Below are 16,890 nucleotides of genomic sequence, written 5' to 3'. Positions count from 1 at the left end.
GGAGGCTAAGCCATCTTTCTCCTGATAGAACCATTGCAATAACTACTTATTAGCACAGACCTCATGACCGGGGAGAAGATACTGAATTGTTCAGGCAAAGTCCCATCTAACAAAGATTTTGCAATAACAGTTTTTTTCTTATGCTACACAAGCCAGTTGTGTGATTCTTCCATGACATAGTCCCATATAAACATTTTTCTTTTCTTTTCAAGTTAGTACTTTTACTATTTTAAAGCTCTGGAAAACACAGTGTTTTTTATTTTCTGAGAATATACTTATAGATGACTTTCTTTTCTATTGTTTGCTGTCTTTGAGACCAATCGATATTAAATATCTAAGCTAATAGAGAAATTTAAAAATATGCTGGAAATTTCTCAGTGTTTAATCTGAGTACAAGAGTTCTTCTTTGGATTAAATGCATACTAGTTGAGATGACATCACAGTGTCATGATTTAAATTTATTTTTTTTCAGTTTACAATGAAGGAGAAATACAACTTTGGATTTTCAAAAAATAAGTCCTCAAACCATATTATCTTTTCATATTTAATTTTTTAAGTAAGAAAGGCTTCTTCATGTAATTTGCTTATTAGATTTCACATAATATCTTTTAAGTGCTAATCTTCCTGCTGATTACTTCTTCTCCCCGATAAAAGCAGAAATCATATTTTAATAGTTGTAAAATTAAAACATTTAATTGTGAAAGTCAAATTATTCCAATTATCTTCCTGAAAGATAGTGATGATATACTTCATAAATCTTTCCTTAAAATCTCAAGATTTTAACCACTCTTTCTAATAATCTAATGATTTCAAAAGAAATCAGCCACATCCATAGTGCAAACAAGGAAATGGAAGGGTGAGAAGTTCAATGGCTTTCTGAAATCCTCAAATAGGATTGATGATGTGTTTTATCATTTTAGACACTTTTCTCTTCACCAAATTTATTATCACTAGAAATTCTAGGTCATTTAACAAACTTATTTTCACTTACAATTAAAGTCATTTCTTTAAGGGAAAGATTTAATTTTAAGAACTCTGCAACTGTCATACTACATACAGTGCTTTTTGCCTACACTTCAGATCACACTTGGCTTCACAAGCTTTTTGGTTGGTGATTGGAAAAATGTCACCAACTGAAATGTTAAAGTCACTACTGCATTACTAATATTGAATCAGATTTTACGCTAGGCTAATTTTACAGAATTTATCATCTATCCCCTTTCAGAACACATAAAAGTTTATTTTCCCTTCCTAGTGAGGTGCAAGCAAACACTAAAGTTCTAATACTTGAAAAAAAAATGGCTGCTTTTAAAGCTTATGAGACATTTTCTACAAATATTCCTCTATTTCTATTTCCCAACTCCACGATTATTTCCTATGTTTCTGCTACCTGATATAATCACACTGATCTTTTCAGGCAGAAGAGAGATAGTCCTGTGATAGGTAATCCTTTCATTTCTTTTATTCACCTCCTCAGTAAACACTTAGAAGTTAGCTCCTGAGGATACTGTGGTAAACCAGATGTACTCAGTCCATTTCTTCATGGCACACATGGTCCAGAGGGGAAGACAGACAATTAGGGATAATTGCATACAGAAGTCTTAAAGCAGCAGTCTAGCCAATGGGTCAAAGAAGGCTTTCGGACAGCCCTGAAACTGAGGAAATTTAGTCTGGTTCATATAGAGGATGGGGTGAAAGATGAAAATGGAGAAGAAAGTGGGACCAGATGACACATGAATATATTATGTGCCTTGAACTTTATACTCCAGGCAAGAGGTAGCTAAGAAATGTTCAATATTATGAAATCACAAGATTGTATTTGTCTTTTGGAACTATTACTCCAACCAAAGTGAGAAAAACAGATTGGATGAGAGCCAGTCTGGAAAGAGATTAATCTCTTAATCTTGCCAAATTAAGAGATTTGGCAGTAGAATATTTAAAAGATGGTGATTTCATGGGTTAGAATTGTCCGAACCCATTATTTATTATTGAAATAAATGACTTCCTGAAAAATAAGAAGGTGGAACTGAAAGACCTGATTTTATTTTATTGGAAGTGGAAGCAAGGGAAGAAAAGTAGTCAATGATTTCCAGATTCTAAAATGAACATCTAGGTGAACGGAGGTTACTTTTATTAAGAAAAGATATTCTCAAGAGAAGTTTGAGGGAAAGAGATCGAGAGATGATTGAATATGTTGACATTGAAGTGGTTGGATGATAGCATTAATGTAGAGCTGTCTGCTAGATGGTTGTCAATGCATGTCTGGACCTCATGAGCCATAGCTGGGCTTCACACAGAGATGGTGTCAGTAGCCCAGAGCTTGAGAATATGTGGGCAATTAGGCATTTTATGCACATTGATACAACTATTTTGGAGGGAAACATGGCAACATCTCTAAAATTTACCACCTCAACTAAGAAATTCCACTTTTAGGAGTTTATCAAAAAAGAAATACAGTTTTTAGGGACATAAAAATAAGGGTGTATCCTGTGAACATGGGTAGTTATAACAAAAAATTAGAAATAACCTAAATGATCATCAATATTGTATTGTTAGATAATTATGCTACACTTAATCAATAAAATGCTACATAGCTTTTAGAAAAAATGAGATCTACATGAATTGAAATGAGGCACTGCCAAAACACTTTTCTGAATGAAAATATACCTGTTTACATATTTTACATAAATAATAGCTAGTATCTGTTAGGCCCTCATTAAGTACCAGGCACTGTTATAAAACGTTTGGTGTATATGAAATTATCAAATCTTCAGAACAACCGTATGAGGTAAGCAGTACTTCCATACCACAAATGAGGAAACTAAGTCATAGAGAGGTGAGGCAATTTGACTAATGTCACAAAGCTACTCTGCCCAAGCCATGATTCCATCCATTTAGGAAGTGGAGTCTATGAATTTCTAAAATGAAAGTTTCTGCATTAACCCAGAATGGAGCCAGAAAAAACTAAACTTAGTTATGGAAAGTTCAAGAACATCACATTCCCTTGAACCTTGAGTTTGCGGACTGAGTCATAGCCATTGAAAATTCAAATGGTTGGAAGCCTAGAAGAAATTACACAGGGAAATACATTTAGCTGTTCTAACTGATTTATTCTAGGTAGAGATAGTGGAAGAGGTAGGCTTTTCAGTTTAAATGCTTCTTTGCTCTTTAAATTTGTGTGCTACAAGCAAATCTTGTTTTTGTATAGTTAAAAAGAGAATAAAGAAGGAGAAAAACTGCATTACAAATTCATTTAGGATCATAGGCAACTTAGAAATATCCTTCTATTCCCTTCTATCACAGGTAGCTCAATGCCTTGCAATCCTAATCATGCCGTTTGCACAGTATGTTGAAGTCTCAACATGACTATTTATTTAAACACAGTTTATTTTCTTGTTATTCCAAACTATACGTATGTAAGAGATAAAGATCCACTTTCTCTGGAAGACTTGATGCTGTTTATACAGGGAGCTAGCTACATGCAGGGAACTGTCACAGAGAAGAGAAACCTGGGCCATAGTTTTGGCAGCCCTCACTTTGTATTGGCTCAAAGATGAACTGAGCAGAGAGCTAAGAGTGGCTGAGGAAGACTAAATCATAGGTGGAAAAAATATATCCCCAAGGAATCAAATTATAATCTACATGAAGAGTGAAATTGCTATCTCCTTGAAAATCACGTATTGCCAGGTGTTGGTTCAAAAGAAAAAAATGAATGGGTAGATACCTAGTCTTTACTTCCATAGGGCCTGTGTGATATTAAAGTGGGTTTTTTTATTTTTTAATGTGGTATAAAGTATTTTTTTCAAAAGGAAAGAAAATATATTTGGAAGTGAATAGGACATGAATTTTAACTATAATCTATAAGACTGATATTTTAAAATAGACTACCTTTGGTGGATTGGTCATGACTTCCAAAGAACCACAAGCACATAGATTTTTTTTTTCAATGTAGAGCATTCAATTGATATACTTTGAAGAATTAACCATTTTAAGCCATTCTGAATTTTTAAGTTTATAAAAGAAAAAAAATAAGGGTGTAAATTATATGTGTAAAAACGAACTAGATGAGACCACACCTATATGCCACCAGTGACTGTCTTGTTCAGGAGGGAGATTACAGGCAATTTTAATCTTTATTTTGACTTTTCTACATTTTCCAATAAACATACACATAAAACTGAAATAATTCAATTTAAAAAATGGACAGAAGATACAAACAGATATTTCTCCAAAGAGAACATCTAAATGGCTGACACATGAAAAGATGCTCTATATCACTCATCCTCAGGGAAATGCAAATCAAAACACAATGAGCTATCATCTCACACCTGTACAAATGGCTAATATTGAAAACACAAGGAACTATAGTGTTGGTGAGGATCCAGAGATAAAGGAACACTCTTGCACTGTTGGTGGGAACACAAACTAGTGTAGTCACTGTGGAAAACAGTACGGAGGTTCCTCAAAAAATTAAAAACGGAACTACCTTATGATCCAGTAATCACACTACTGGGTAGTGTGCTCTCTGACAAATAAATAAAATCTTTAAAAAAAAAATTGGTATATTTATACGATGGAGTATTATTCAGCCATATAAAAAAGAAAGAAATCTTGCCATTTCCAATGACATGGATAATAGAAAGTATAGAAAGTATAAAAAGAAAAATACCTATGATTTTGCTCATGTGTTGAATTTAAGAAACAAAACAAATGAACAAAGAAAAAAAAGAGAGAGAACAAGAGACAAACCAAGAAACAGACTCTTTACTATAGAGAACAAACTGATGGTTACCAGAGAGGGGGTGGGGGGGGAATGGGTTAAATAGTTGATGGGGATTAAGGACGGTACTTGTCGTGATGAGCACAGGATAATGTATGGAAGTATTGTTTCACTCTATCATACACTTGAAACTAATATTATACTGTATATTAACTACACTGGAATTAAAATTAAAAAAAGAAAATAATTAATAGAAAATATTTTTAAATTCACATTGTTGAAAGATCAAAATATTTCTAATGAAAAGATATATGGCATGATCTCTTGGTACACAGAAAATACTAAACAGAATCATGATCTCAGACTAAACTGGTCTGCTAGTGAACAAGACAAATTTCTAAGAGAAATCCAGAGATCAAGCTAGAGATAGCAAAAAAACTTCAGTAGAAAAAAAAAGAAAAATTCATTCTCCAAATCAAATCATGGATGCAGTCTTACTGCTTTCACTGAATATATTTGAATCACTAATTCCCTTTCGTTTAAAAAATGAGAATCTTAGTCTTAAGTATGAAAATGAAAGGTTTAAAACAAATTTTTTTTGTAACTACTGCTTAGTTACTGGAGAGAGTATAAAAAAAGATAAGTTGAAAAACTGTTTTGTTCAGACATCTCAGCTGTTTAATTTACATTTTGTTTCCCCAAATTAAGCAGTGGTTAGTGATTCTATCAGAAGGATACATACATCAAAGGTAGTGGTATGAGGTGTTGCATCCAGGTCCCATTTCTGGCTAAATGAATGCCTGCCGCACTGTAGGCTACACAGAGCTTCCTTGCCTAATGCAATAGTTTTCCTTTTACCCAAGAAGTCTTCTTTCTAAAATAGAGAATGAGGAAATATCTTCTCCTTATAATAGGAAAATTTCCCTCAGAGTTTTTGTCATATGACCGCATAACCATTGATCTCATAAAGGTAAGACTGGTTTGTTTAACCTTTGTATTAATATTCTGCTTTCTGTCAGAAAAGTCCCCCAAATTGTAATACAGACTCAGGTTGTGGCAGGCTCAAGTCGAGCCAACAATATTCCTGTCAGTAAAATTTTAGTTCATTTTCCTTATGACTTTTCCAAGTGATCTTTTTCTTTTTGCGTTTTTCCGTTTGAAATTGTGGGGTAGTAAATGTTGACTGTGTTCCTATCTGGAACAGATGGGGGAGGGGTGGGAACACTAGAGATTGTTCACAGGCATGTGACATTAGGTCATTTGCAGGTAGTTCTGAGTTTACTCTAAACGAATAGGCAGATCACAGGGAATTAATATTCTCACATGAGGCTGACATTGCCCTTCACTGGCACTTTTTCTTCTTTATAAAGATTCTTGGTTTTCATGAGGTGCTTTTCCATCTTAAGGAAAAGGTTATGCTTTCAGGTCATGATCCTACTCAGTCAAAGTTCTGTCTGAGCCTGAAATTCCTGCTGAAATCACAAATGTTCAAAGCAGGCAAAATATGTGTTGTTGTGGCAATTCCCCCCTTTCTTTTAAGCTACAGCAGAAGTAAAGAATTGATCATATTTTGGGGGAGGAATCCACAAGCTTTAAAGAGCTTCCATGTAAATCACTGACTCCAGGAAAGTTTGATGTAACATCGTTTGATGTTTGATGTAACAACTGAATACACAGCCTACAAACATCTTAATTTTGGTCCTTTAGAAAAATAACATGTGCAGTTAGGGTTTTGTCTCAGAAAAATCTCATGTTTATGGCATGAAAACCCTCATAATATGTTCAATTTTATTTGTTCACATGCTACTCGAGCCCACGTTTTCTCAGATCAAAACTGTTATATCTTTATTCCGATCTTGGTTCTGTTTTGCAACTGTTAATGATTTTGGGATTCTTTAAACACACATTTCCGCTAAGCAAGATGTAATATTTTTTTCCTATATCAACAAATATTACCTTGTATAAATTTTCTTTCTTCCTGATACATCTCAATTGAGAGTCTATATTGAACATTTTTCAAGTGCAACTCAACTGTGTCATTATTCTTGTTTCTATTCTCCACGCCTTTCCTGTTTTCTCCCAGCACTATTCACTCACATCTATCTCATGCTACACATCATTCTTACCTGGGAATCTTTTAAAACATACCCATACCTGGGCTTTATTCCCATGACTTTCACTTAATTTGTCTGGGGTGATATCTTGGCATAGATAAAAATATTCTAAAGCTCCAGAGGTAATTGTAATATGCAGTCAAGGTTGAGAAGCCCTACTTTATGTAATACTGATTGTACTGAATTATTATTATTTGTGAAACTTGATCTCCCACTGGTGTTTTCAGCACTTTAAATCAGAGACTGTAACTGATTCATATGTGAATTCCAATGCCTGACGAATTTGAACTTGTATACCAAATACTCTCTGGGGAATTCCAAAAGATCCAAATTTCAAGGGTTATCTCTTCATCAAGGAAATCACAAACTGTTACAGGACTATCACACAAGAACAAACCAAATACATCACAACCCTGACCTAATAAGGCTATAAGGGGAATAAAAATAAAATATTAGGAAGTCAAATCAACTTGGGAAATCAGGAAGACATAATGGAGAGGGTAGAATCTTAGGACGGATGATGCATGGAATTTTGAATAGGATTTTGTGTATGGTTTTGACAGAAAGAAACAGAAAATAGGGGGAAGATGAAAACAGAAGCATTTCTTATAAAAGGGAACTGAGTAAGGAAAGAAGAAGAGGTGGAAAAGTGTGAGGTCCATTAAGGAAACAGTTTATATAGCATTTAAGAAGCAACTATAGAAGAAGGTGGTGATTGATGAAAGTAGAAAGTTGGTGGAGCGAGATCACAGATGCTTTGAATGCCCAGTGGATGACTGTGGACCCCCTGAAGGTTTCTGAACAGAGAAATACACTCAGACACTTGATCTTTAAAAAGATCACTCTTCTTGTTAATTATCTTGTAGCTTTTAAAATGCATTTTTATGTGCTCTAAACTACATTATATGAACACTATAAGCGAGGCTTGCTCTTTTTAAAATATTTTATTCATTTATTTATTTGAGAGAGAGAGAGAGACCGAGAACATGATCACAGGAGGGGGAAGGAGTAGAGAGAGAGGGAGAAGCAGTGCCAAGTGCGAGCCCAACGTGGGGCTTACCCGCAAGACCCTGAGATCATGACCTGAGCTGAAATCAAGAATCAGAGTTTAACCAACTGAGCCACACAGGCGCCCCAGTAAGCAAGGCTTTCTTATACTAAAACCCTTCTCATTATGTATTCAATGTATTCATCAAAAGACAGATCCCTGAGGAACAGACACATAAATTACATGTGTTCTCACAGGACAATAGTTCATTAGCGTAGCTGAGATGAAAATAAATGGAGGTGAGGTAGTGTAACAGCTATGGTCGATCCCTTAAAAAATTGGCCTAAAATATTTTTTTTTAAAGATTTTATTTATTTATTTGAGAGAGAGGCAGTGAGAGAGAGCATGAGCGAGGAGAAGGTCAGAGGGAGAAGCAGACTCCCCATGGAGCTGAAAGCCCGATGCGGGACTCGATCCCCGGACTCTGGGATCATGACCTGAGCCGAAGGCAGTCGTCCAACCAACTGAGCCACCCAGGCGTCCCTGGCCTAAAATATTTGACTATCTTTTGGGGAAGTAGCAAAAGAACAGAGCTGAAGAAAATTCCGTCACCTAATGTGCTTTTCTGCACTGCCAAATGTAAATAAGTGTGTGAGTCTAAGTTACTCATTTCATATAGTCATATTTACTCCTGTTATTGCTTTTGACTGACAAATGCAATATTTGTTGTTGAAAGAGTCTACAGAAAAATAATTTGCATAGCATGATGTCACTTTATGCTGGAAGTCTTTGTTTATATCACCTCTTAACTTGATGGACTGGCTGAAACCATGCTTATATGTGTATTGCCTCAGCAAGCCATATTTGTCCTGTATCACTGCCCTATGGAATACTTTTGAGATTCACACCATACTGTTTTTTAATTAAAAAACTTCATTGCATTTTATCAATAAAGTCATTAGTAAAATAATGGGATAATGACACATATGAAAAACCTAAAGCAAATTAATGTTTATAAGCATTGGATGCTCTTTTTCCTTTTATTTTAAATTTGATCCTAAAAGTGTGTGTGTGTGTGTGTGTGTGTGTGTGTGTGTGTGTATGATTATAGGTATATAAACATCCCAGTGAAAGGTGAGGAATAGTAAAAAATTCAGATATTCATGGAGATATTTAAGACTCAAAAAATATTATTCAGAATCTAATCACACAACTCAACATTTTCTTTAATAGTATAGTAGCATATAGTAATATATTAGGATTTTATGAAGTTACACAGTTAGGTTCCATGTATCATCATATGCCAACTCTTTATATGCTCAACTAGATTTTATGTGCCCTGTGGACAGTTTTCAGTCCTTTAACTGTGTTATAAACTCTAACATTTGATTGAGAAAAACAAATAGATTAGATGAATTCTCAAGATTAGAGACTTCCAGTTCCAGGCAAGATGGAGTAAATATAGTCTATTTTACTTCTCTAATTACAAAAAAAAAACCACTCTAGACAAAACCTGTAAGTCATTTATCAGAAGAATCTAAGAGGTGGAAAAATGAGGGCAGTTTGACTGGGTACCTTGGGACTCAAGGAATAACATGACAGTGAGTTCCATAGTTTTTTGTTTGTTTGTTTGTTTTGTTTTTTTTTTTCCTTGTCTCATATCCCAGTGATGCAGAATGCCAGGTAAAAGTGGCATCCAAGAAAAGCCAAACAACTAGTAAAGGGTGGCCAAACAGAACAGAAAAATTTTACTCATACTTGTCTATTCTGTGGGTGATATCAGAAAAATGGCAGGTTGCTCCCCCACTTAAATAATGGTGCAGCAAGGGGTCAGTGACCAAAGCCCTTCCCTGGTACAGTACCTGGACAGAAACCTGTATTCCACTCCCATCCCCATTTCAGCAAAGGGATGGCATCCTTTCCCCATGAGGTCTGTGATAACTGGCTGCCAGCCTCCATGAATTAAATAGGAGCTCCTTTCCCCTCAGAGCCCCTGGTTGCAATTCTGATTTCTACTCCCTGCTGAAATAATAAGGCAACAGAATAACTTTCTGCAGCAGAAGGTTTTAGGGGAGGTGTGACTATTAAGAAATCACCTGAGGGAGTTCCCCGGTGGTAATGGAATAGTCCTTGATGATTATTTTGATGATAGTTACTCTAATCTACACCTGTGATAAAATTTCATAGAATTCTATCTATGTCCTCTCAACCAACCAACAAAACACAAAAATGAAACCTGGAGTAATCTGAATAGGGATTATATCTAAATTAATAGTATTGTAACAAAGTCCATTTGTTCTTTCTCTTTCCTTCCCTTCCCTCTCCTCCCCTTTCTTGCCTTCCTTCCTTTCCTCCCTACCTCCTTCCCTTCCTTCCTTTCCTCCTTCCATGCTTGTGTGTTTTTTTTTTAATGAGAGAGAAAGAGAGTGAGCGTGCATGTGAGTGGGAGAGGGGTAAGCAGTACAGAGAGAGAGAGAGCGATAATCTTAAACAGGCCCCGTGCCCAGTGTGGAATGCAGTGCAGGGCTCATCTCACAACCCTGAGATCATTACCCCAGCTGAAATCGAGAGTCAGAAGCTTATCTGACCTGAGCCATCAGGCAACCCCCAAAGTCAATTTCTTTAAAACAAGAAAAAACATATAGCTGTATTATTAGTTTATATTTAATATAATAGTATATTACTTATTCAATTCTAACTTACTTTAAATAATTTTTTTTTTTAAGAGAGAGACAGTGTCAGCAGGGGGAGGGGCAAAGGGAGAGGGAGAGAGAGACTCTCAAGCAGATTCCTCCCTGAGCGTGGAGCCCAAGGCAGAGCTCCACCTCAGGACCCTGAGATCATGACCTGAGCTGAAATCAAGAGTCAGAAGTTCAACCAACTGACCCACCCAGGTGCCCCAATTTGAACGCTTCCAAATTTTTGAATGCTTTCTTCCTGAAACTCTGGACACTGAATAACAAACGTGTTACGTGATAAAACTTTTTAGAAAATTCTGTTTTTGCCACTCAGATTTTCTAATACTATTACTAAACCCACTATGACTAAGAATAACTATTTTCCTCTAATTTTCAAAATTTGGGACTGTAATCCAAGAAGAGTAATGACTTGAAAAGGAAGGGAAATTTACCCTTCACACCTGAATAACACTCTTGATGGTTTACATGAATATACACATACTATAGGATAAACTCAGTATGTGGGGGTCAGTATGTGGGACTGAACTACTGATGCAATACTTTAAAATAACTGAACACACAAAAAATTCAAGTATAATAAAATTATAAGTGACAGTGATAATACTTTGGTTTTTGTGCTATGCCTTGTCCCTAAGGAATACAAGATTACTGTTTTAATTTCACCATTTAACAGAGTTCTACATTGATGTCTCTTTTTCAAATGACACAATTAAACGATAGGCAGTTATGTGCCTGGCCTTCAGCCCCAATGGAAATCACTAGTATGGTCAGAGTCATAATTGGGACTCATGCTCTCCATCAAGCATCTTGGGCTTCACAGTTAAAGTAGATCATTTTCAACTAAATCTCCACATGAATACCATTCCATTGAATGAGCCATAGTTGATACCAGAATATATCTTATTTTTTGTTAGCATGGTTTCCAGAAGATTTTTCTGCCAGCATGGTGCTACTCCATAAGCAACACAATCAGGCATTTCATGTATTCTAATTTCATTTCTGTTCCAATATTTTCTTGGCCATTTGACAACTTTAAGTTACTTAATGGGTTGGAGATGTCAAGAACTATTCATTGCGATGGACCAAGCTTCTTCATCCTAACCTTATAAACAAACTTTCCCAAAGGGAAGATAATATCATTAATGCATCGTGTCATCACTTACTTTCTTCTTTCCATTTCAAATCGATGGAGTAGTTTCCGAAGACCACCATTCTTAAATCCCTGAAAATGGGCAGCTGGGGCTCCCACAGTGATGACATCGTAGAGAGCATCTGGAACAGGAATGGACAAGGAGATGAACACTTTGCAAACATTTGTCTCCAGCATGCTATCTGCATTGAAGCATACACACTGTGGGAAGTTTGAGAAATTATTCTGTTTAATTTTGCAGGAATTACTATGAACTCTCATCTCAAGGGGGCAAGAGGAGCTAATCAATCTTTCTAAAAGCCACCTGTGCACCTAAACAAGTTAAAATATTTCTTTGATTTATGACTACCTCTTAATTATATGCTACTGTGTGGAACAGTATGTTCCCTCATTCTTCTATATACTTACTGAGATAACATGTTAATTGGTCTTTTGTGTATTTTACTTTATTGAGTTTTGCATCATTTAATTTGCAATCATATTGAAATTGAACAATAATGAGCAATCTTTACAGAGAAAATTTACAGAGGAAGAATGAAAATATTAATTCATCTTGGCTCAAGGGCAGAACAGTGCAAGAACATTTAAAAAAAATCTATACAGAGTAGTTTCCTATCTGTGTATACTAAATCTTACAGTTTTGAATGCAAGCTTTTGCAATGTTCTTAGATGACATGGAAAGAATACATAAAATGTCTCTAGATCTATTTTCCACCAAGATTTTTTTTTTAAATAAAAAATCCATACATTTAAATTGAAACTCAATCCTTTGATCTTGAAAGCCATCAAGTTTGGTACATATTAAGTTTATTGCTTCAAAACACAGCATCATTTTTACCTTCTAATGAAAAGTATCCCCATAAGAAGGAAGACAGAGTGAACATCTCTTGTTAAACTACATTTTATTTGAGAAACCTAATTTCATAGTAGATCCTTTCCAAATTGATTTTGGTATTGACACTGGTTGTTTTTCAGTTCCCATTTACAGGGAAAACATAAATTATTTTATTAGCTTCAGGTAAACACCATAACTTCTTTATACTGGTTCAGTCCAAAGGCATCTAAAATATTTTTCTTAATAAAAAATGTCTTCAAGTGAAAGACCTCAGGAGAACTGAGAGAACTCAAGGTCACACAAACAAACAAAACAATACAGAAAGCAAACAAATAAAAAAAAAACAAACCCAGAATGTAACCCAAATCAACCTATCAATAAGGCACTTATTGAACAGCCATCAATAGATGGTTAGAGTGGTAATCTCTTGCCCTTTTAAAAAATCACTAATGAACTAGAAGTTAGCTTTTCTTAATATAGCAGAATATTAGACTTGCATGAAATTTAAAGACTTCATCATCCAAGAGATTTTAATCTAGGGTTATGAAAATAGTTTCAGGAAAGTCCTAAGTATGTGCAAATTGTATAAGTATGTCTGTTCTACTTCATGGAAAAGGGTCACAGATTTCTCAAATGGTCATGAAAGCACCCAAAAGTTCCCAAAACAAAATTCTAGTCTACCTTCATTTATCTGATGAGAACTCTGAGAACCTTGAGAAATGACCTGGTTTGTCTGAAGCGCCAAAGACCTTACACCCACAGTCTTCTGACATCTAATCCAGGGATGGAGAGCCAGGGGTTTAAATTAGTGACGGGAACCTAGCAAAACACCTGACCACAAAGAAGTTGCTAAGGCCCTTTGCAGGATCTTAGAAGAAGAGGCTCATATACAGGAAGAACCCCAAACTTAAGTTTCACTAGCTTCCTAGTGAATCTGTCTCTTCAACTCACATATAGTTTCAGCATTTTCCAAAACTACTTTCTAGGAGCAGAAATTTTCTCTTTGTTCATCCACTCTGTTCAGGGGAATTTTAGTCACCTATGAAGGAACAATGAAACTTGGAAGCAGCAGGTAAAGGAAGAGAAGCAAGTTACTCAAATATTGTCTACTCTTCATAATAAAGAGCTGATTATTTTTAAATATAAAAGAAGGCCTGTGTGTTTCTTGAATCCAACTATAATGAAGAACTTCCAAAGTTATAAACAAGTTCTTTCATATCCAAAGTTCTGACTTTTACTTGTTTCCTTTTTTTTTTTTTAATAAACCATGCTATTTCTCATGGTCTTTCTTTTTCTTTCTTTTTTTTTTTTTTTTTTTTTTTTAGATTTTTTATTTATTTATTTGACACAGAGAGAGATCACAAGTAGGCAGAGAGGCAGGCAGAGAGAGGAAGGGAAGCAGGCTCCCTGCTGAGCAGAGAGCCAAACACAGGGCTCAATCCCAGAACCCTGGGATCATGACCTGAGCTGAAGGCAGAGGCTTTAACCCACTGAGCCACCCAGGCGCCCCTTGTTTCCATTCTATTTCCTGTTTATGAGCTCATCCATGTTGTAGGTGTTCAAAAATGTCAATAAACAAACAAATATTCTGAGGCTCATTTCAGTTTCTCTTATATGTCCTTATAGATCATGTAAGGTATTATTTTTTAACTGAAGAAATAAAAAAATTATATATACTATCCAGAAAAAAAACATATTGGAATCTGAAATATATATATCTCAATGGGATGAGGATGAATACATATCCATCCATGGACCATATTCTATAAAAGAACAAAGAGAATTTATGATAATTCACATGCAAAAGAATGAAATCAGACCCTTGTCCTATGGCATGCACAAAAATCAACTCAAAAATAGATTAAAGACTTAGACATAAGACCTAAAAGTATAAAACTCCTAGAAGAAAACAGAGGAAAATTTTATGATGACTGGTCTTTACAGTGATTTCATAGATGCGACACTAAAAGCATAAGCAACAAAAACAAGCAGAACTACATCAAACTGAAAAACTTCTGCATAATTAAGGAAACTATAGACAAAAAAGACAACATACAGGAGAGGAGAAAATATTGGCAACTGATATATCTGATGAGACGTTAATCTCCAAAATATATAACGAACTCCTATAACTCCATAGTAAAACAATTAATAACCTGACTAAAAAATGGGCTAAAGGCTTGAATAGACAGACATTTTGCCAAAGAAGACATACAAATAGCCAACAGGTATATGTCAAAATGTTAAAGGTTATTATTCATCATCAGGAAAATGCAAATCAAAACTACAATGAGATACCATCTCACACCTGTAAAAATGGCTTCAATCAAAAAAACAAAAGACAGTGAGTGTTAGCCATGATGTGGACAAACTGGAATCCCTGCACAGTGTAGAACTCTCATGCTTCAGCAATACCTGTTCTGGGTATTTATACAAAGGAACTGAAATCAGGATCTCAGAGAGATAGGAGCGCCTCTACGTTCAGGTAAGCACTATCCATAATAGGCAAGATGTGGAAACAACATAAATGCCCATCAGTGGGTGAATGGATAAAGGAAATGTGCTGTATATGTATAATGGGATACTATTCAACTTTAAAAAGAAAGGAACTTCTGTAATATGTGACAATATGGACAATCCTTGAGGTTACTAAGTGAAATAAGCCACAGAAAGACAAATAATGCGTGATTCTACTTGTATGAGGTATTAGGCTAAATTGCTGTCAATGTTTCTATAAAATTTGAATTCAGTTTTATTTTTTATCTTTGTTTTTTAAATTTGAATTAAGTTTTAATATGCCAAGATAGGAAGAAATACAGAATTCCTTTAAAAATGTCTCACCACATGAAAAAAAGTAAGCCCACTAATTCAGTGAGATGAATATGTAAATTAGCTTAGCTATAGTAATCATTCACTACACATATGTATAGCAAAATAACATGTTATATATTTGAAAATATACATAATTTTTATTAAAATACAAAAACATATTTATTGTTTAAATACTTTCGAAAATTTTTATTTTTGAGATAATTTTGGATTTCCAGAGTTGTTGCAAAATTAGAACAGAGTTCTGTATACCCTTCACTATGCTCCCTATGTTAATATCTTATACAGTCAGAGATTATCAAGACTAAGAAATTAATCTTGTACTATAACATTAAATAAAGTAGATAATATGTTAAAATTAGTTTTTCCACTAACACCCTTTGTTCTTTCAAGATCCAGTCCAGAATTCCACATATCATGTTGCTATCATGTAGTCTTCTCCAATCCATGACAGTTCCTCAGCATTTCATTTTTGACCTTGACACTTTTGAAGAGTACTGGTCCCTCAATTTGGGTTTGTTTTATGTTTTCTCATAATTAGACTGAAGTTCTGCACTGTTGAGTAGGATACTGTGGAAGTGATAGGCCCTTCTCAGTGCGTTATAACAGGGAGTATGTTAAGTTGATATATATTACCTCATGTTAATTAAACTTGGTGCACGGGTCAAAGTGTTGACTGCCACTATCTATAGTTGATTCTTCACTGTAAAGTTACTAAATATTTAGAGAAACATATTTTAAGACAGTACAATATCCAGTTTCTTTTTAGACTTGTGCCCACTAATTTTAGCATCCATTGATATATCTTGCCTGTGGCAATTATTACTGCTATGGTTGAATGGTGATTTCCCATTTCCCTCATTCCTTCCACATTTATTAACTGGAATTCTTTTGGGAAAAATAGTTTATCTTTCTCCTTTAGTTTATATATTCAGCTATCTATTTTTAAATATTTATATATTCATTTTAGAGAAAGAGAGAGAGTAGGGGGAGGGATAGACAGAGAGAGAGAGAATGCTTAAGCAGACTCCCTTCTGCATGTGGAGCCCCACACAGGGCTCAATCCCTAAGACCATGATCTGAGCTGAAATCAAGAGCTGGTTGCTTAACAGACTGAGCCCCCCAGGTGCCCCTCAGTTATTTATTAACATTAGTATGGGCTCATAGGTATTGGTTTATGATCTAACACTATCTTTATGTTTAAGTTGCTCTAGCTTTGTCTGTTGGGAACTCCTTCCATTGGCTCGTAACTATTTATCTACGTCACCCTCTCCATTTGTTGCCATCATTGTTGTTTGTTTCTTAGCACTTCCTTACTTTCTAGAGCCACCAGATACTCTAGACTCATCTTATATTTTCCCTGCCTCAGCCCTAGAATCAACCAGTTTTCCAAAGAACCCTAGCGCTTTTTACTTGAGGATGGTGTTTAGAAATCAAATACTGGGGGCACTCTGGTCAGATAATTGTCAAGATCTCAGAATCCTGAGATCTAGCTCAGCACTGGGCTCAGCACTCAGTGGGGAGTCTGCCTGTCCTTCTGCCCTTTCCTCTCTCT

The 16,890-nt window shown here is 35.3% G+C and overlaps 1 protein-coding gene across 6 annotated transcripts in view; it reads right to left on the bottom strand.

Moving 5' to 3' along the window:
- The window catches only part of INPP4B (inositol polyphosphate-4-phosphatase type II B), an 807,880-nt gene that overhangs the window by 145,892 nt on the left and 645,098 nt on the right, over positions 1–16,890 (bottom strand). For all 6 annotated transcript variants that reach the window (XM_032857097.1, XM_032857105.1, XM_032857119.1 and 3 more), the window contains one exon: positions 11,685–11,793. In XM_032857097.1, coding sequence (XP_032712988.1) covers positions 11,685–11,793 — 109 coding nt within the window. The remainder of the gene's footprint in view (positions 1–11,684; positions 11,794–16,890) is intronic.

The sequence above is a fragment of the Lontra canadensis genome, unplaced genomic scaffold (assembly GCF_010015895.1).
Source record: "Lontra canadensis isolate GAN:19392208 unplaced genomic scaffold, GSC_riverotter_1.0 scaffold1, whole genome shotgun sequence".
NCBI lineage: Eukaryota > Metazoa > Chordata > Mammalia > Carnivora > Mustelidae > Lontra > Lontra canadensis.
The sequence above is the reverse complement of the archived record's forward strand: the minus strand, read 5'-3'. Positions and strand labels throughout refer to the sequence as shown.